General features: G+C 41.9%; 1 protein-coding gene across 2 annotated transcripts in view; it reads right to left on the bottom strand.

Moving 5' to 3' along the window:
* Positions 1–17,291, bottom strand: part of bend4.L (BEN domain containing 4 L homeolog) — a 62,161-nt gene extending 44,870 nt beyond the window's left edge. The window contains exon 1 of one of the 2 annotated variants that reach the window (XM_018229447.2): positions 16,372–17,288. In XM_018229447.2, the coding sequence (XP_018084936.1) occupies positions 16,372–16,783 (412 nt within the window). In that variant the 5' untranslated portion in view covers positions 16,784–17,288. Of the gene's footprint in view, positions 1–16,371 lie in introns of both variants that reach the window. The other variant, XM_041588633.1, reaches the window with a different exon arrangement.
* Positions 17,292–21,255: the final 3,964 nt, after the last annotated feature.

A 21,255-nucleotide genomic window follows, 5' to 3' on the forward strand; every position in this document is an offset into this window, starting at 1 on the left:
CTGAGCTCTTCATTAAACAAGGTATCAGGGTCCCTGCTGGTAGTGAATAAATCAATAGGTGTCTCCCAACGATTGGGAAACGCACACCGCACTTGTGCCTTCTTTCATTTAATGTTATGTCTGTGAGAATGCAATTTTGTAAGGACATGACAAACAATAAATGTGATGCCTGCCTTAATGGCACAATACAGCATATTGTCCTGGGTGCAATGCATTTTACAGCCTGTAGTTCATGTATAGGCTTTTCAGACATTGTTTGCAGCTTGCCTTGATATGTCCCTTGGCTTCTAAATTCTGTGGTCCCCGACCTTGGGCCCAGCCCTGAATGTGTTGGCTTTGTTCATTTATTTTTGTGCTGTATAAGTTGCTGGTGCTGTGAAGAAGAACTTCTCTGTCATTCTCCCATGCGTCTAGATATGAAGAGATCCAGGTCGATCTCTCCTTTTTCCACCACCTACCATCGGTTTGATTGGGGGAATGAACAGACTTGGGGAGGGTGGTGTTTATCTAGAGCAGTGCTGTACAACTTCTGTGGTACCGAGGGCTGGAATCTTTCAGACCTACCGTGGTGGAGGGCCCATAATGGAAACCACTCCCTGTTTTTAATCCACACCCACTTTAAATCACACCCATGTTACCAAAATAACTTTTAAGATCGTGTCCACATTAATGGTGGTAGCACACCAAAAAAACAAATGGTTGGTGCTCTTTGCAGGGCTATCACTCACCACTCATATGTGAGTCTATTGCGTAAGTCTATTAAGTAATATGAAGACATACAGTACCCTTAAATCCATATGCTTCATTCTCACAGTGAACAACACAGCACAGCCCCCTAACAACAATTTCCAAATGCTAACAAACCTTACTAGGCTCACATTCCATTGGTAGAGCAGGACAGGCAGAGTATGGCACACCCAGGGAGCAAAGTGCAGGCAGAGTAGGACACACACAGGCAGAGTAGGGCAGGCAGAGTTTGACAAACTCAGGAAGCATAGGGCTTGCAGAGTATGGCACACACAGGCAGAGTTGGACGGGTAGAGTATGGCTCAAACAGGGAGCATAGGGCAGGCAGAGTATGGAACACAAGGACCATAGGGCAAGCAGAGTATGGTACACACAGGGAGCATAGGGAAGGCAGAATATGGCACACAGACAGGAAAAAAAATTAGTGGGCACAGAAATTAAAATAGTAAAATGTCCTTCAAATAAAGTAGCCAAATACATGTCTGTTTGTCTCCCAGCAGAGGCACAGCTCAGACTTTTTCTCTTCTTGGGATGGACCCAGGGCAGCCAGTTAGTGGTATAAATGGGCATTGTGCAAGGAAAAGGAAATCAACCGGTTGGTCAGATAGCCAGTTTGTTGGTTTTTATATAATATCTTCTGTATCAGCTTCCTAGATCATAGAGAGACTTTATAAAATCACAGCCATTTTTCCTTTCTGCGTTTCCCATTCCAAGTTATTAGCCCTCTTGTAAGAAGCAAAAATAATATATACAAGTGTATTTTTTGATGGTTATAAAATACATAAGTGGATTTTATTTTGGTTAGGCATTATTACAAGTTCCAGTTGATAGATGGCAGCATGGACCAGGGAATCTAAAAGCAAAAGGTGGAGGATTGTCCAGCAGTTGATCCAAGCCTCTTTAGATGATGAAAGGGTTGAACTGATAAGGCCAAGTTCCAATAAACCCTCCAACATCTCCTAAATCCTGAGGCCTCATGGCGCTGCAGAATTGTTCAGGTTTGCTTCACTAAAGCTAGGGAAGGCTCCTTTATCCAGACTCCCTGGCAATAAAGCACAAAGGGGCAAAGTCTTCAGTACCTGCTTTGCCTCGTGGCTAGGGTTGGTCCCTTTCCTCCAGGTTCCACCAAAGCTTTCCCTGTGGTTTCTTAAAGAAGAGGTCAGAGAGGGACAGAGCATAGTGGATACACATCACTCACTAGGTATTTGGGGCAGAGCCCTGGTTGGCCTACAGCACTTCAAAAAATCCCAGTTGAAAGGAAATAGATATAAAGTATATGACGTATAAATACTAAATTCAAAAGAAGAGCCCAGGTGAAAGGCTTCTCATTAAACAACATTTGGATAGGCAACTTGGTGTTAGAACAGTGGAGTTCACCTTGGCAGATGAGAGCTAGGAGTTATCCAGCTGAGAGATAAGGAGTCTCAGGAGAGTGAGCTCTAGGGTAGCATTGTATACTGTAAACATCTCGATCTCCCCCAAGAGGAGTGTGACAATCCAAAACATATCATAAAGCTGGCCATAGACGTGCAGATTTTAGCCTCATATCCGACATATTCTGATCTTCAACTAACCATTCAGATTAAATAAAGTAGTAAAATAACAAATCAGACGATGTTCTGGCCATGACAGCAATTGTAAGACAGTTATGTCCGACAGATACTAGTGACAGTCACCCATTGATATCAATTATTTTTAGCTGACAGAAAACTTCTAACCTGTCCGATCGACTAACAGACCGATTGCCATGGTACAAAAAATGTCAGGACAATCCACACACTGTCCAAAAATCATACAAAACTAATTTTGGTGCAACTTTATCTTTGAGTCTATAGCCAGCTTTAGCCTAATGACATGGACTAGGGGGCAAAATAGCAGAGAGCTGGCAACATGGATGTCCACAAGCTTCACAGCCTGCAACTTCCCAGGCTTAAGCTTGATGTTTCTGAATCATAAGAATAAATGCACAATAATGCTAAACTAGGAAACACAATGAGAGCTGAAGTGTATAAGTGCAATTGAGTACAGAGAGACGCTCATGCGGATGTGCTGCAATTCCAAGCAGCTTTAATCTCAAATACATAATCAGAGATCAGACTGACAAATGCAACGCACAGAGAGAATGTAAGATGAAATATTTGCTTCCTGTGGCAGCGCAGATAATATTTCATTTCATGCTTTTATCCAGGGCAGCTTACGGGAGCAAGGAAATATGTTGCATGTTGTGCATTTAGCAAGATGTAAAAAGAAAGCTCGGGTGGATTCAATGCAAGTGGGATAACTGGATGATTTAGCGCAAGGGGAAATAAGAAAGATGAATATGCAGGGTGGATCTGCAGCTTTACCCTCTCCATCTGCAGCAAGGAATTTATTGATCAGATTTCACATTTGATTTATACATCAAGGAGCAACCTCTGTAGACATATTATATGGAAGTGCTGCAGGAGATTCTTACATGCTTTAAAGGAACAGTTCATTGTAAAAATAAAAACTGTGTAAATAGATAGGCTGTGCAAAATAAAAAATGTTTCTAATATAGTAAGTCAAAAATGTAATGTATAAAGGCTGGAGCGAATGAATGTCCAAATTAATAGCTAGAACACTACTTCCTGCTTTTCAGCTCTCTAACTCTGAGTTAGTCAGCGACTTGAAGGGGGGCCACATGGGACATAACTGTTCAGTGAGTTTGCAATTGATCCTCAGCATTCAGCTCAGATTTAAAAGCAACAGTTATGACCCATGTGCCCCCCCCTCTAGTCACTGATTGGTAACTGCCTTGTAATCAATTAGTGGAAACCAAGAGAACTGCAAAGCAGGAATTAGTGTTCTGGCTATAATGTTATCAGTCATTCCAGGCTTTATACTGTACATTACATTTTTGTCTAACTAACTATATTAGAAACATGTTTTATATTGCACAGCCTATCTATTTACCCAGTTTTTATTTTTACACTGAACAATTCCTTTAAAGGAGTTTTGGGGCCCCTTTGGCTGTCAGTGGGATGCTGGGAGTTTTCATTCAACAACCATCAATAAAGAAGTATATGTAATAACAGGAGCAACGTCTGTACTAATTCTATTAACCAATAACAATGAATGTAGCATTTACTACGCATTTACGGTCTAGTTGCTATGGGTTACTAGACCTGAAGCACACTTAGACCTACAAAAATATCACACAAGCATTACACCGTTTGTACAGTTTATACTTCCACCCATGATCTAGCACCTCTGCCTCTGAATGCTGATGTCAAGTGCCATGAAACACCAAGGGGATTATGTAATAAATGGCACCAAGTTTGCCCAGGGGCAGCAACCCCCATAGAAACCAATCAGCAGGTAGAATTTACTGGTCACCTGTTTAACAGCAAACATCTTATTGGTTGCTTTGGGTTACTGCTATACAGTATGGGGATGAAAGTGGTGGTGATGGAGCATACTCAGAACAAAATCAATGTGGACACAGACATTTCCTTTATTAGGCCCCATATTCTGGTCTCTGTTTTCTGGTCTCCGTTTCTGTATTCCTATGCTGCACCCTGGAGGCTAATGATTGCCTACTCTTATCGATATGCATACCTATACGGGTGCATGCTTTCCCTTGTTCTGCAGAGCTGCATGGTGCTGGCCTTATTTTCTTATAAACAGTAAAACTAAACACATTGAGAAGAGATGCATAATACATGTGCCTCCTCCATTCTATAGAGATGATTAAGTGCCAAGTTCTATTCTCACACATTCGCCAGAGATATGGGAACTGAGAATCTCCCCATTCGGTGTTGGAGTGAGCACTTTGGCTAAGCAAGCATTCATTTTCATTAGGTTAATTGATGTTTATTTGTACTCAGGCATTACATAAATAACTGTCTAGTACCTTTCTATGCCACTTTATAAAATCAGCAGAGAATTAGTATTTGCAAAGCACTATCGAAAAAAATAAATATTCCCAACTGGACGCCATTCTGAAAGTGCATTACTACGGATTGGGTTAGTCTGATGGCAGGCTTGTTATTCTATACAGAGCCTGAAAATGAGTTTCTTATGCAGAGACAGATAAGATTTAACTGACGCATCGTTTATATAACAGCACATCACAACTGTGCCAGTGGTTAAATTTAGCACAATCACTAGAATTCTGAAGGGCAAGTGCATACAGTTCACCTCTTACACTGCAAGGCCAGTTTGTCCAGAAATCTTATAAAGAAAATTGGGTATATTGCCAAAAGCCCATTTCTGTTGCTGGTCTATTTGAGGGTCAAATGATGCACAGATGCTGTTTGTTTGTTGGCCTGTGGGTTAGGTCTTGGTTACCATTCTAAATCATATGAGTAAAACATTTTATGGGACATGATGGGACTGATTTCCGGATGATGATCATAAATATGAATCAACCAGATAGTGGTTGCTGTGTACTATACCAACGCAATATAGATTCATTTAAGATTTAAGTTTTTTTTCTACATTTGTCTTACTTATGTCCCCCGAACATATATGCAGACTAATGTCAGCTGCTGCCTGCCATGTTGCATTTTTTCAGTTCTCAAGTGGCTGCTGGGTAATCTTCATAATCATTGGACAGATTACCTTGGTGCCAAAGGTCCTTAGCATGATTATCATAGCACAGTCTGGAGGAGCTCTAAATCATATTAAATAGTTGGGCTGGGACCATTTGGTCCTTCCCGCCTCATGGTAAAAACTGTTAATCATCCTCTTGTCTAGGATCATATATTCAAGGAGCAGAGGTTTATGCTCATACACAAATAAATTAAAAAAACAAACAAATACAAAAATACAAAAAAATACAAAAAGTCTGTGTATGAGTGTTAGCCAGTAGCAAAAATAACAAATTAAAAAACAAACAAATACAAAAAGTATTGTAGAAGTGATACCTATACTGGCTAACTAAATTGCCTGACGAAGGGGCCTTTGTGCTCCCAACGCTTGCAATGTATTTTTATTGTTAGCCAATATAGGTATCACTTCTACAATACTTTTTGTATTTGTTTGTTTTTTAATTTGTTATTTTTGCTACTGGCTAACACTCATACACAGAAATACATAAACTGAAGATACACAGAAATACATAAACTGAAGTAAACTGAAAGAGTAAAGATGTTGTTTCATATGGGTTGAAGCTTTGGGTTCAGATGGAAACTAAATTTGCCAATCACTTACCAGGACACAAACACATGGAATAGGATATGAGCCCTACTGAATATTATTCTTTCTTCTGCATGATCTTCACCACTTAAAAACTGACTGTGCCATAACCCTTTATTGCCATAGTGGAAGTAGCCTCAAAGGTAATGGAAATCGGTCTGATTTTGGTTACTTTGAGCGGCAGGGACCCTGTAGAACAGACCATTTTTGTAATGGGTAAGTAGTTTGCTTCAGTTCATAGAGCTACTGTATAATTTCCTAAATACAGCAGCCCAAACCGTCTGTACTGGCTCCAGTTCTCTTTAAGGCTGTCTTTTAGTGGTGGCATGGCAGCTTTTGTAGGCTTTCCTCCAACACACCAAAATCAAAAAGGCAGGTTAACTGACTACTAATAAAAATGACCATTATGGGTGCGAACGTGACCTTAGATTGTAAGCTCCACGGTAAATCGCTGCGAAATATGACAGTGCTACATAACTAAAAAATAATAATAAAGGAAGTTAGCACCCCATGAGTCAAATGCAGAAGTATTTGAATTACACTGTGAACTGTAGGAAGGGGTACAGATGGCCTTTGTATTCCAGACAAATAAATGTTTTTTTCCATTAAACCCGATGCATAAAATGGCTACATGTAAAGAGCTGCAAAATTGCACGTTAGGCCCTGCCGTAGTCTGTTGGCTAGGGATGCTGGGACTTGTAGTTAGAAACCAAAAAATCCCAGTTACAGAACTGTATTTAGAATATACTGAACAGCTACACAGAATTAGCAGAGATAATAAGTACGTCTGGAGCATTCGAAAGGCAAAAAAAAAAAAAAATTATCTAGCAGATCAGTCAAGCCCTGAATATTTTCTGAACTCCAAGCAGAAGAAATAGGTTAGAGCTATTTGTGATTGCAAACAAAAGCAATCATGCCTGCCAAGCACACAGGATGGCAGCTCCGCGAGACAGAAAGTAATTAGAATGCTTTTAATGTCCAAAAGAATGATGCTGATAGGCTGCCACAGATGTGTAGATTTATGAATATTTATACGATGGTTTATAGCTGACACTTTTATCAGTTGAAGAAGATAAAATATCTGCCTGACTCAAAAGCTTGACAGTCAGGTTAATAAAATCTCATTAAAGAGAATGACCTATGCAATTATATAGGATTTATTGTAATTCATTTTTGATTGTGCGCTGCTTTAAGATGCAGTTCCCATTTCCTGATGCCACATTTGGGTCGTGCAACAAAATCTCCCCGCGTTAACTCTAAGCTGTCTGCCGAGAATTGAACATTAACAAATTGCCGTGCTCGCAGCCAGCCACGGGGCTAACCAGACATGACAACTAAGCACAGTGTAAAACGCACGCATATTGTGACTGGTAATGGATTCTACAGCCGAATATAAATTGTGCCCTACAAACGGATGGCTGTCTCAGACAATACCTTTGTTCTTTCAGATACATAACAAATGCCACAATGCACAGTTTTATTGTACGGATGACAGCTTGTGATTTTAGCACCATTTATTTAATAAGCCCCTTCCTGCAGCCACCATATTTATTATAGGGACCTTAGACTGTAAGCTTCTCACTGATGTGAGTGATGCATTAAAAAGCACTACTATATAAATATATGATAACAATAATGCTGTCAAATAATGATATATATGTTCAACATTGCCCTGTGTTTATATACAGGTCGTGGAACACAGAGGAGACTTCTAATATCCTCATATTTTGCAAAAGCGGGTACTTTATTTATTATAATACACAAGTTTCAGTAAATCTTGTGACAGAAATGACATTACTAAGCTCTGGTTGTAACCGATGGCATCACTAAGCACCGTTTATAAGGATATAATTTACAAGATATTCATGGCTCTTGTGTATTAAATGCAATTTCAAACCAAATTAAGATGGCTATACGTTGGCCAATAAAAGCTGCCAACTTTATCTATCCAGACATGGTGGGTGTTGATATCTCTGTGGCTGGAACTAGGGGTAGGCAGAAGAAGGCCTGAAGATCAACAGTTGGGGGGCACCATGCACGTATCTCTTCTGTCGCCTACCCCTAGTCTAGGCCCTTGTATCCCCCCACCACCGCTCTTCTTTTCTGTTGCTCCTTACTGTCGGGGGAACAAAGTGTAGGAGGTGGGCAAAATGCCTGACCAGGCTGCCTAGGGTGCCCAGCCGGCTTGGCCTGGCCCTGATTACCTCCTAACAACTATTCACAGGCCTGGAGTATGATCCCATCATTGGCATTGGCTTGAGGTCCAAAAAATTGGAATAGCATGGTTTAGCCCAGATTACTGGTGGGCAAAACAAAGATCTGCTTGTACAGTGACCTTGAGTGGATTTCTCATTTATACATAGCATTTGTCAGAAATTCCTTGAAACTGTCTAACTTTTATCAAAATATTCAGCAGGGAGCTTTTGCCATGTGGATCTTGAGGGGCAGCACAATGTTGACCCTAGTACCTTTAAGAGCAGAATTTCTATTTTTTTTACTGTTAAAATTCTGTGTTGATTATGCTCTCTCCACTAGCGCTCCTGCACTCTCTGCCCCATTCTGAGCACAGGACGGGAAAGTTAAAGGTGGGAATCGTGAATGGCAAATGGGGTCAGGACACTGCATTATGGGACAAAAATTGTACTTTCCTCACTGCACTTGCAGACATAATTGAGCCCTATGGCCTGCCACATTTCTAGGCTACTATTGGCTGAGAAGCTCTTGAAGAAGCACTTCTTAAAATCAAGGGGGACGGGGATTTTGAACCTTTGAGCACCCAAATGCACCCTATGTGCTAGTACCCTTAAGTTTGGGTCTGTTTTCTCTGGGGAAGAGGCACTTGCAAGGGGACATGATCTTTGTCTATCTTTATGAACATATACAGTCATATGAAAACGTTTGGGAACCTCTCTCAGCCTGCATAATAATTTACTCCTCTTTCAGCAAAAACGATAACTGTGGTATGTCTTTCATTTCCCAGAAACATCTGAGTACTGGGGTGTTTTCTGAAGAAATATTTTTAGTGAAGCAGTATTCAGTTGTATGAAATTAAATCAAATGTGAAAAACTGGCTGTGTAATTTTCCTAATTTGAATGCATGTAACTGCTCAATACTGATTAATGGCAACACCAAATTGGTTGGATTAGCTTGTTAAGCCTTGAACTTCATAGGCAGGTGTGTCCAATCATGAGAAGATTTATTTAAGGTGGCCAATTGCAAGTTGTGCTTCTGTTTGACTCTTTTCTGAAGAGTGACAGCATGGAATGCTCAAAAGATCTGAAAACGGGGATTGTTCAGTATCATGGTTTAGGGGAAGGCTACAAAAAGCTATCTCAGAGGTTTAAACTGTCAATTTCAACTGTAAGCAAAATGGAAGGCCACAGGCACAGTTGCTGTAAAACCCAGGTCTGGTAGGCCAAGAAAAATACAAGAGTGGCATATGCGGAGGATTGTGAGAATGGTTACAGACAACCCAAAGATCACCTCCAAAGACCTGCAAGAACATCTTGCTGCAGATGGTGTATCTGTACATCGTTCTACAATTCAGAGCAATTTGCACAAAGAACATCTGTATGGCAGGGAGATGAGAAAGAAGCCCTTTCTGCAATCACGCCACAAACAGAGTCGCTTGTTGTATGCAAAGCTCATTAGACAAGCCACAGTCATTTTAGAACAAAGTGCTTTGAACTGATGAGGCAAAAATTGAGTTATTTGGTCATAACAAAAAGCACTTTGCATGGCTGAAGAAGAACACTCAATTCCAAGAAAAACACCTGCTACCTACTATCAAGTTTGGTGGAGGTTCCATCATGCTGTGGGGCTGTGTGGCGAGTTCAGGGACTGGGGCCCTTGTTAAAGTCAAGGGTCGGATGAGTTCAACCCAATATCAACAAATTCTTCAGGATAATGTTCAAGCATCAGTCACAAAGTTGAAGTTACGCAGGGGTTGGATATTCCAACAAGACAATGACCCTAAACACACTTGGAAATCTACAAAGGCATTTATGCAGAGGGAGAAGTACAATATTTTGGAATGGCCATCACAGTCCCCCAACTTGAGTATCATGGAAAATCTATTGGATGATTTGAAGCAGACTGTCCATGCTCGGCAGCCATCAAATTTAACTGAACTGGAGAGATTTTGTATGAACGAATGTCAAAAATACCGCCATCCAGAATCCAGACACTCATCATAGGCTATAGGAGGCGTCTAGAGGCTGTTACATTTGCAAAAGGAGGTTCAACTAAGTATTGATGTAATATCTCTGTTGGGGTGCCCAAATTTATGCACATGTCTCATTTTTTTATGATGCATATTGCATATTTTCTGTTAATCAAATAAACTTTACGGCTGAAATACTATTGTTTCCATAAGGCATGTTATATATTAAAAGAAGTTGCTACTTTGAAAGCTCAGCCAATGATAAACAAAACTCCAAAGAATTAAGAGGGGGTTCCCAAACGTTTTCATATGAATGTAAGTATACACAGAGAGAAGAACCGTGAGCAAGTGCTGCAAATATGTTGGCTAATGTTGGGCCTGCTGTATATGTTGTTGTGTCTGTTGTTATTGCCAGTACAGCTTTTTAGTAATCCTTCACAAAAGAAGCACAAAGGCCTAGAACATCAGTTCCACCCTGTGTGTCGATCTTCCTTTTCTGATTATCCATCACTGCAGAGTCAGTCAGGCATAATTGAAATCTTGGGCATGCTTAACCCTTTATACCTAGCACAACAAATCTTCTTAGCCATAGCATCAATTCCAAACTCCATTAGTGCTTGAATGATAATGGGTAAGCAGTGCATCCCATGGCAGTGATTAATGTGATTTTCCCTCAGATGGCTCTGATATATTTCACCGTTCAGTACAAGAGGAAGCAAAAACATTAGTCTTGGAATTTTTAAATGAAACATTTATTGGTTTATTATATCATGATGTTGCTAAATACCATAATTGATGAGCTGCATTAGGCCCCTAATTGATTTGCACATGGTTATATTGTTACTGAGCAGGTCAAAGGTCCAATGTACATCGCAAGGGTTAATGTGGCGCTCACTGGCTGAAGTGGTATTGTGTCAATCTGCTCTGCAAACCACTCTTCCCAACATTCATCCGACATATTTGCTAATATTTACCCACTTGGACTTCGAGGACCCATTTACTAGAAAGGGGTTTTGGGTAAGTTCACTTTCCAAAAACCTTTCAATTTACAGTCCATTGTGCATTCAAAACGCTTCTATCCAAACCAGAACAATGATGGAATGGGAAGGGTGCAGGTTAAGTGGGGAAGGGGCTGTGGAGTTGACTGTCCCACAGCTTTATTTTCCACATAAAAAATACAATGAGTGGAAAATGGGGAGAAGGGTTCTTTATTCCCAACCTAATGAGTTGACAAAAACTGAAAAGGCGAAAGCATCATTTACACACACTCACACACCATATAGAGAATAGTACAGTATAGACTCAATACTCCTAAAGTTACACAATGAATACAAAATGACATCCACTGCATTAGAGGATTACTCACGCTTTACTTTCTGCAAACCATACATTACGCCACCATATGACTGATCAAGATTTATCTAATTATCTGAACCTCATACAGAAAGAAAACCAGTATCCAAACTATAGCGCAAATGTCCAAGCTTATCATAACACACCTAGGCAACAGTAAGGGCTCTTACACATGAGCGTTTTTACCTGCGCTCCCCTGCGTTCCGTTTTTCGGCGTTCAGCCGCAGGGGAGCGCAGGAATAGACGCATTTCATTATTTCAAATGGGGCTGTACTCACACAGGCGCATGTAGGCGCCGAACGCAGGTTGAGACGCAACATGCTGCATTTTTCCTGCGTTCGACGCCTACACGCGCCTGTGTGAGTACAGCCCCATTTGAAATAATGTAATGCGTCTATTCCTGCGCTCCCCTGCGGCTGAACGCCGAAAAACGGAACGCAGGGGAGCGCAGGTAAAAACGCTCATGTGTAAGAGCCCTAACAGGGACAACTTTCTTGGGAAATGGACTGACTACAACTTCCATATCTGATGTTCTCAAACTCAACTCGCCATGGAAATAATTCCTTCCAGTAAATACCAAATCATGGCCTTACAAATGTGCACCACTCTTATCTAACCACATTATGACCTTTTAAAAATTGGGGCTTATTAGATACCTGTACCTGCTCGAGATGTCAACAGAGAGAAGCTGCCTTCACCCAGTTATTAATATCTTCTGGCTGGAAATGTACAATTATCACAAAAGATAAATCTGGATCAGTGATTTGTTGGAAAACCTTCCTGGCATATTGTATGGCTTGGAGAAAGTTAAAGAATTGGAAGTCAACTCTTTAAATGGTTTGTTCACCTTTGAATTAACTTTTAGTATGGTGTAGAGAGAAATAGTCTAAAGCTGGCCATAGATGTAAAGATTTTTAAAAGATCCAATCTTATCGTGAGACCACGATTATCTCGAAATGATCGTTTAAATGTACGATGTGTCTATCAGCTAAAAAGACCATTTCAGGCGATATTGCCAGCAAAACTGAAGGGTAGCTGCCTGCTTGGCCCTGCAATAGATTTCACTGGGACCAATAAAGATTTTTAACCTGGCCGATCAATTTTCTGACAGATGTCGGCCGAAAAATCGTAAGATGTACGATCGTTCGAATCCCACTAACCGCACGATAATTTGACGGACTGGTCAGACTGCGCTGAAATCAGTCGTTCACCAAAGAAGAATCACCGCGTCTATGGGGACCTTAAGACAATTTGCAATTGGTTTTTCGTTTTTTAATACATTTTGGGTTTGAAATTATTTAGCTTTTTGTCCAGCAGCTCTCCAGTTAGAATTTCAGCAGCTATCTGGTTGCTAAGGTCCAAATGACCCTAGCAACCAGGCAGTGGTTTGAATAAGAGTTTGAAAGATGATTAGGAGAGAGGCCTGAATAAAAAGATACGTAATAACAAGTAACAATTACAATAAAATTGTAGCCTCAAAGAGTATTCATTTTTGGCTGTTGCCGTCCAGGATCCACTGCAATACTGACAATTTGCTTATTACTGGTTCATTCTGCGCTGGCTAAAATGAAAAATCTCTGGCGCTAATCACACGCGTCAATTCGCTATCAGAAGTCGCCCAAAGTTTCCTCGTGAGGCAACTTCGGGCGACTTTAGAATACGAATCGCCACATGTGAATATTGCCGTAGATTTTTCATTTTAGCCAGCGCAGAGTGAGGTAAGGCGTTCAGGAAGATTGGTCGCCGCCAACTCGAATCGCCCAGTGTACCTTTACCCTAAAACAATTTGCAATTGTTTTTTTTTTTTAATAATTTTTGGGTTTTGGAATTATTTATCTTTTTGTCCAGCAGCTGTCCAGTTAAAATTTCAGTAGCTATCTGGTTGCTAGGGTCCCAATTACCCTAGCAACCAGGCAGTGGTTTGACTAAGAGTTTGAAAGAAATTGGAATTATTTAATTTAAATGGAGTCTATGGAAGATGGCCTTCATGTAATCCAGATCTTACTGGATAGCAGGTTTCTGGATAACAGACCCCATACCTGTATATGTTTATTTAAATCTTGCACAGTCATATTCTCAGATCAGGTGCATAAAAAGACAGTTATGCTATAGTTAAGGGGGTAACCTATCTGGTACTTTGCCCCCATTCCTACAACCCCACAATTTAGTGCCATATAGTAATGATAATCCAGCACAAGAATATGAACTGAACACTAAGTGCCAAAAAATGCATCAGAAACAAAATGAGGGTAATATATATACAATATTATTACATAAGTGTACAATATTATTAAAGTCATGCACAGTATTAATACATCAAGGCACAGTATTATTACAATAATATACAGTATTAGAACAATTATCCCATGTTTTTTTTAACAGCTCGTGCCAGATGTGAGACTTTATTGCGCTTGGGTCCCTATTCATTCAGACAGAACAGAACACACAACACATATTTCACTTTTATGGTCTCCTGTTACTCGCAGTGGGGATGAACATATATATTTCAGCGCGCACAAATTACACGCCGGCAAGAATAATGCTCCCAATACACAGGATAGCTGCAGAATACATTATTCCAAATAAACAGATCATCTTAAGAACAAAGGGGAAATCATAAGAACTTGGTTTATACCCTGGGGGCTCATCTTTAAGAAATACCCTTCACCTTATTCAAACCCTGGGACTGTCCCACAGGTGGAGCAGCAGAGGAATAACAGGAATTGAACTCACTGGTCTCCTATGGAGCCCACCTTGTTCTTTATTTTTCAGCATTCAGCTCATATGTTATATGCCATATATGTTACTGACAAGCAGTGAGATGCTCTCTGTGTCTGAGTGGCCCAAGGGTATAGTGATCCCCCCCTTAATATGGGATATTACAGACAGAGTTAATATAATGGTAACCAGCATTTGCTGCTATACAATCCTAAACCAGTAGGTGTTAGATTTCATTTATACACCAGTTCCTTTGTTTCTAAGCAGATCTAAGAATAATTTGTGTGTTCTAAGAGACAAACTTCATTCATTACAGAACTACAACTCCCAGCATTCCTCCAGCAGCTCAGCTAATTAAAGTAAAGGGTGAGTTCTGCAGTCTGAAGTGTGGATGGCCTGATATCAAACTGTTTATATGCCTCAATAGCTAAATAGGATATTTATAGGCACTGTGGGTTGTAGTGTAACAGCTGCGGGGCAATAGACTGGGCTTCTCTGATACAAAAGATACAGAACAGAGCAAAGGCTGCTGGGAGTTACAGTTCAGTTACAGCTTGGGCATCCCTGGGTCTTGTGACCCAAACTGTAACCCTTGCGATGCTGGAGAAGCTGCAGGCTGGATATGGGTTACTCTTTACTCAATGTATTGTGCTGCATGTGCTGTTCAACAGCCTGCCTGGACTGTTACCAACTGAATAAAGTTACACATACACAGGATAAAGTTCACACATAAGAGTATGGACTCCTGCCTTTAGATATGTATTTATTAAAATAAATAAAAAAAGCCATTTGAGCACAGTTACCCCCTGTGAAGAAGTCCCAGGGCATGATGAATAGTAAGGGTGAAGAGTAAAGGTGAAGCGTAAGGGTGAAGAGTAAGGGTGAAGAGTAAGGGTGAAGAGTAAGGGTGAAGAGTAAGGGTGAAGAGTAAGGGTGAAGCGTAAGGGTGAAGAGTAAGGTTGAAGAGTAAGGGTGAAGAGTAAAGGTGAAGAGTAAAGGTGAAGAGTAAAGGTGAAGAGTAAAGGTGAAGAGTAAAGGTGAAGAGTAAAGGTGAAGAGTAAGGGTGAAGAGTAAGGGTGAAGAGTAAAGGTGAAGAGTAAAGGTGAAGAGTAAAGGTGAAGAGTAAAGGTGAAGTGTAAAGGTGAAGAGTAAAGGTGAAGAGTAAAGGTGAAGAGTAAGGGTGAAGAGTAAAGGTGAAGAGTAAGGGTGAAGAGTAAGGGTGAAGAGTAAGGATGAAGAGTAAAGGTGAAGTGTAAGGGTGAAGAGTAAGGGTGAAGAGTAAGGGTGAAGAGTAAGGATGAAGAGTAAAGGTGAAGTGTAAGGGTGAAGAGTAAGGGTGAAGAGTAAGGGTGAAGAGTAAGGGTGAAGAGTAAGGGTGAAGAGTAAGGGTGAAGAGTAAAGGTGAAGCGTAAGGGTGAAGAGTAAGGGTGAAGAGTAAAGGTGAAGAGTAAAGGTGAAGAGTAAGGGTGAAGAGTAAGGGTGAAGAGTAAAGGTGAAGAGTAAAGGTGAAGAGTAAGGGTGAAGAGTAAGGGTGAAGAGTAAAGGTGAAGAGTAAGGGTGAAGTGTAAGGGTGAAGAGTAAGGGTGAAGAGTAAGGGTGAAGAGTAAAGGTGAAGAGTAAAGGTGAAGAGTAAAGGTGAAGAGTAAAGGTGAAGAGTAAAGGTGAAGAGTAAAGGTGAAGAGTAAAGGTGAAGCGTAAGGGTGAAGAGTAAAGGTGAAGAGTAAGGGTGAAGAGTAAGGGTGAAGAGTAAGGATGAAGAGTAAAGGTGAAGTGTAAGGGTGAAGAGTAAGGGTGAAGAGTAAGGGTGAAGAGTAAGGATGAAGTGTAAGGGTGAAGAGTAAGGGTGAAGAGTAAGGGTGAAGAGTAAGGGTGAAGAGTAAGGGTGAAGAGTAAGGGTGAAGAGTAAGGGTGAAGAGTAAAGGTGAAGCGTAAGGGTGAAGAGTAAGGGTGAAGAGTAAAGGTGAAGAGTAAAGGTGAAGAGTAAGGGTGAAGAGTAAGGGTGAAGAGTAAGGGTGAAGAGTAAAGGTGAAGAGTAAAGGTGAAGAGTAAGGGTGAAGTGTAAGGGTGAAGTGTAAGGGTGAAGAGTAAGGGTGAAGAGTAAAGGTGAAGAGTAAAGGTGAAGAGTAAGGGTGAAGTGTAAGGGTGAAGTGTAAGGGTGAAGAGTAAGGGTGAAGTGTAAGGGTGAAGAGTAAGGGTGAAGAGTAAGGGTGAAGTAGTGACAGCTACTTGCCTGCACTGAGTTCTGGGTTGCTGTGGCCGGGGGTCGGCTGTTGGCAGAACCTGTTGGAGGAGCCCAGATGCCCGGCGACCCCCCCGGCTCTCTGTTGGCACTGGGAGGTGGTGGACGTGGCTGCCCTGCTGGGCCCGTTCTGATAGGAGCTGTGCGCCTGCTGCTGGTAGTGATGCGGCTGTTGCTCGCTGTTGCTGATGGAGGTCGGATGCTGCTGCTGCTGCTGCTGGAAGTGTGCGCGTTGCTGCTGCGGCGCCCCCAGATGTGGGATCTCCACCATGGTGGGTCGGTCGTACCTTCTGCTCAGAGACTTCTTGTTGGGGAAGGTTTTGAGGACGCTATAGGGGCTCCTCTGCTTGTAGATTTTTGGGAGGCAGGGCCCCTCCTCTGCCGGCTGCATCTCCTCCTCCATCTCTCCCCTCGGCTTGTCTGCTCGTCGCTCTCGCTCTGCTGCTGAGCCGCGCCGGGGTGCCGCCTGATTGACAGCCGCCCTCTCCAATGCCTGGAGGGAGAAGGGAGGTAAAGAGCAAGTGTTTAGGGTAATATTTGCTAATGATGATGGGGGGAAGGGGCGGGTCTTGCAGCTGCTGTCTTGGAGATGACTGAGCTGTGCTGGGTGCTGGGAGTCAGGTGCTGGGAGTCAGGGATGAGCAGTGGGAGGCAAAGCCCAGAGGTTACACGGACACTTGTATTTGGCTGCACAGGAAGGAGCACAACTGATTGGCCATGATCTATCTACACAATTGTACTTTCACTGAGTGCGAGAACTGCTCCCTGCTCTGTGTGTGACTTGGCTGCAGCCTCAGCTGTTATATCACAGATGCAGCTTTAAGCCCAAGTCAAGTTGCCAACCTATTTTGGGCATTGTCACCTTCAGTCAGTGAGAAACCAAGTTGCCACAACTGAGCAGCAGTAGCCACAGGTGCCTGGACGTGCCTCTCCTCTATGAGCCTGTACTCTATTCCAACCGCTTCACTTGCCCCCTGACTGGGAGAGATTTAAATGGGGCACCAGGGTCAATTCTTTGTGTACACAGTTTATTTGCATAGCAGCATCTGCCACAAAAGATCTATTATTTACATATATTTAGCCTGACAATATTCTGTAGCACAATAGCAAAGAAGCAAGTATATACACAATTTCTATATTTGATTCTGCTTTACCACGTTTCACATATCCAGTTTCTGGTCCATAGGATTATACTAGTCTGCTAAGAATAATCCTTTTGGTGCTAATACACCTCGTTTGCTTCAAATTCATTAACTGTGTATCACTGATCAGTCTGTTTTCCACTTATTTATGGTTTCTGCACTACTTTATACCTTTTATCAGCCTCTCTGTGTGTACCTTTTAACCACCATTTATCCCTTTTCTTTGCTATTCATCCCAGTCCCTAAACTAGTCAGTGCCACAGATTAGTTTGTTTAGGCATATAATATGCCTGTACTTGACAGAAGGGAATAATAAGATGCACAGACAATAACATAAGGATGTGGTTAAACACAATTCTAAAACTATAAGGGACCTACAGTATAGGGACCTGAAGCTCAATGGTTATATTAATTTAGGATAGTTAAAGGGGATCTATCGCGAAAATGAAAATGTAATATAAGATTCATCTCACTGAAATAATATACTTTCTTAATACAATCAATTAAACAGTTTGTGTCATTTAAGAAATAATCAAGTTAGTCTTCAGTGTCTCACTTTCCACAACATGTCACTCTTCATGCTCTCTTCTTGCTAAGGTCAGATTTTGATTGACAGGTAGGTTTAAAATGTCTTTTAGGGGGGCTCCCTTTCTTAGCAGAATAACTTAAATAACCAACTCCAGCACAAACTAAAGGTAACAAAATAACAGACCCTGGCAAACACCCTGCACACAGAGAAACAGGATTTCCTTCAGAGCCAGTTATTTTTAATAAGTGAGCACCTAGGTTAAGGGTGCAACCCCCCCCCAAAGGATGTATTAGATCTGTCAATCAAAAACTAGCTCCATCTACTACATGAAGACAGAATGAAGAGAGACAGGTTGCTCAGAGGGAGAGAGTGAATAATAACTTAATTATTTCATAAATGGCACAGAATTTTTAATTGATAATATTTAGAAAGTTTCTTATTTCAGCAAGATGAAGCTTATATTTTTGTGATAGATCCCCATTAAGCTACATCTCAATACCAGTAGGCGGCAGTATTTAAGTAGATAAAAGGGAGAGCACCTTCGTGCTCAGGGCTCGTTTCCTGGATCTTACCAAGCGGGTACAAGATTGAGTCTGGGCAGGTCCCATGCCCAGTTTGGAAAAGTTTAGTCATAATTAACTTTGTTATAATCACTCCAGGAATAGATACAGGCAGGATTTCAGTTAGCTGAGCAGCTCAAGGCTCCAACAAGTGGGGTTAGAACCCAGCAGTGACCAGACCAGACAGCCAGCATATGGATCTGGTATTGACTCGGACAGCCCAAGTTTTGGAAGGGGTGCCCGGGTCAAAACTGCCTGCCAAGTTTTTAAAATTAGGAACTTGGCAGCTTGTAATTCAAATTTTCTAGCCCAGTCCCCAGTTCACATGCTGCAAATGGGTGGCATGCCGCTCCCAGATTTTTGTTGCCCTAGGCCTGAGCCTTTGTGAGCTGTTCACAAATCTGGCCCATGATTGTCTTGTATTTATGTGCTACTCATTTATGAGCAGAGCTCTGATTTCATCAGAAGTAATATGCCTGGCATTCTGCTTAAGCACGCCGCGCGACTGAAAAGGATTAGGGAGGACAAAATTCAACAGCTTTCGCTTCACCTACATGAGTTGGCTATTTCGCATAAACGCAACCCCAACGGGGAAAGCCTCGAAAACATACAGAACACTAGAGCTCAACTAGTCCAAGTACTTTCGGATAGAGCAGCATATGTCATGCAGAAAACTAAAAGCTTATTCTACGAATACGCTAATAAGCCACACACCATGCTAGCTCGCAAACTCAAAGCCCTCCAGACCTCACAAACCATACATGCTATTCGAACCTCGGACGGGACAACAACTAGAGATACACAACATATTCTTAAGTCTTTCCACACTTTCTACGCCGACTTATACACTGCAGACAAAGCTTCGAACGCAACTATGGCACGTTGCTCGGATTTTTTGTCAGCTTGGACTCCCCCTCCTTTGACTGCGGAAGCCCAGGAATTGCTAGCTCCGCCTATAGAGTCTGATGAGATAGAGGCGGTGATCAAAGGCTCTAAACCGAATAAAGCGCCCGGCCCAGACGGCTTTACCGTCAAATACTATAAAAAATTCTCCACTCACCTCATACCTCATTTAAAGGAGCTCTTTCGAGCTCTCATGGAGGGTGCACCCCTGACAAGACACATGCAAACAGCAAATATTATTATGATATTAAAACCGGGTAAAGATCCCCAAAATTGCGATAGCTATATACCCATCTCCCTTATCAATACCGACGTCAAGATTTTCGCCAAGATATTGGCTAATAGACTCTCCACAACACTCCCCCAGCTCATTCATCCAGACCAAGTAGGTTTTGTACCAGGCCGTCAAGCAGCTGACAATATCCGTAAGGCTATAAATTTAATAAGTCTGGCCCCGAGTGAGAAAACTTCTTCCCTCCTCTTGTCTCTTGATGCACAAAAGGCGTTTGACAGGTTGGACTGGAGGTACATGTTTGCGGTCTTGGAGAAAATACGTATACCGAAACCTTTCCTTACTGGATTTCAACAACTCTACGCAGCTCCATCAGCCCGAGTGGTGAACATGGGCCTCCAGTCGGACTATATCGAGATTAGGGGAGGGACAAGGCAGGGATGCCCTCTATCACCTTTGGTGTTCGCTCTATCTCTAGAACCTCTAGCCCATGCCATCCGCAATAACCCCGACATCAAAGGCTTTCAAGTAGGCGGACAAATGCATAAGATTAATTTATTCGCTGACGACATCCTTCTTACGCTTACATCCCCTCAAACCTCTTTGCCAAACTTAATCCACACTCCGATCTCTCTCCGGCTACAAAATCAACCCCACGAAATCGCACGCACTCCCGCTGAAAATGTCAGACTCAGAACTAAAGTTGCTACAACTCAATTTTGATTACAAATGGGAGACTAACTCCATTACGTACCTGGGGATACAACTGACCTCATCTTATGACACATTATACAAGGCCAACTACCCCAAGCTGTTGGATAAACTTAAGAGGGATTTACTCACTTGGCACACCTACCACCTCTCTTGGTTTGGCAGGATTGCTGCAGTCAAAATGACCTTACTACCACGATTGTTGTATCTGTTTAGGACACTCCCATTACACTTCTCTGAACAGTCCGCTCGTACCCTCCAAAAGTCGATATCAGACTTTATTTGGAGTGGCAAAAAACCTAGAATCAAGGCGGAGATCATGACTAAACCGAAATCTATGGGGGGATTGGGGGTCCCTAACGTACACCGATACTATATAGCTAGCAGGTTGGAGGCCATGATACATGTGCATGCCCCAACCAGCGAACCCTGGAAAGAAATTGAAAATCACTTTATCTATCCTCTCCAGCTAGCTCACCTTTTCTGGATACCAAATGCCTCCAGAAGTGCCTCCCTAAATATTCTACCCACGTCACAACAGGCTTTAGATCTCTGGGATGCGGTATCCATTAAGTCAGGCTTGAGTACTTCTAATTCCAGATTCAGGACCATTTTTCACAATACTGATTTCACACCGGGTTGCTCTCCACTTGACTTTACTCCATGGATAGAGGCAAATTTGACTTCCCTTACTGCCTTTCTGACAGACCAGACAGTGCTCTCGTTTCAACAATGTAGAGAAAAACATGACATACCACACTCACAATTTTTCAGATATCTACAAATCCGACATTACGT

The sequence above is a fragment of the Xenopus laevis genome, chromosome 1L (assembly GCF_017654675.1).
Source record: "Xenopus laevis strain J_2021 chromosome 1L, Xenopus_laevis_v10.1, whole genome shotgun sequence".
Classification (NCBI taxonomy): domain Eukaryota; kingdom Metazoa; phylum Chordata; class Amphibia; order Anura; family Pipidae; genus Xenopus; species Xenopus laevis.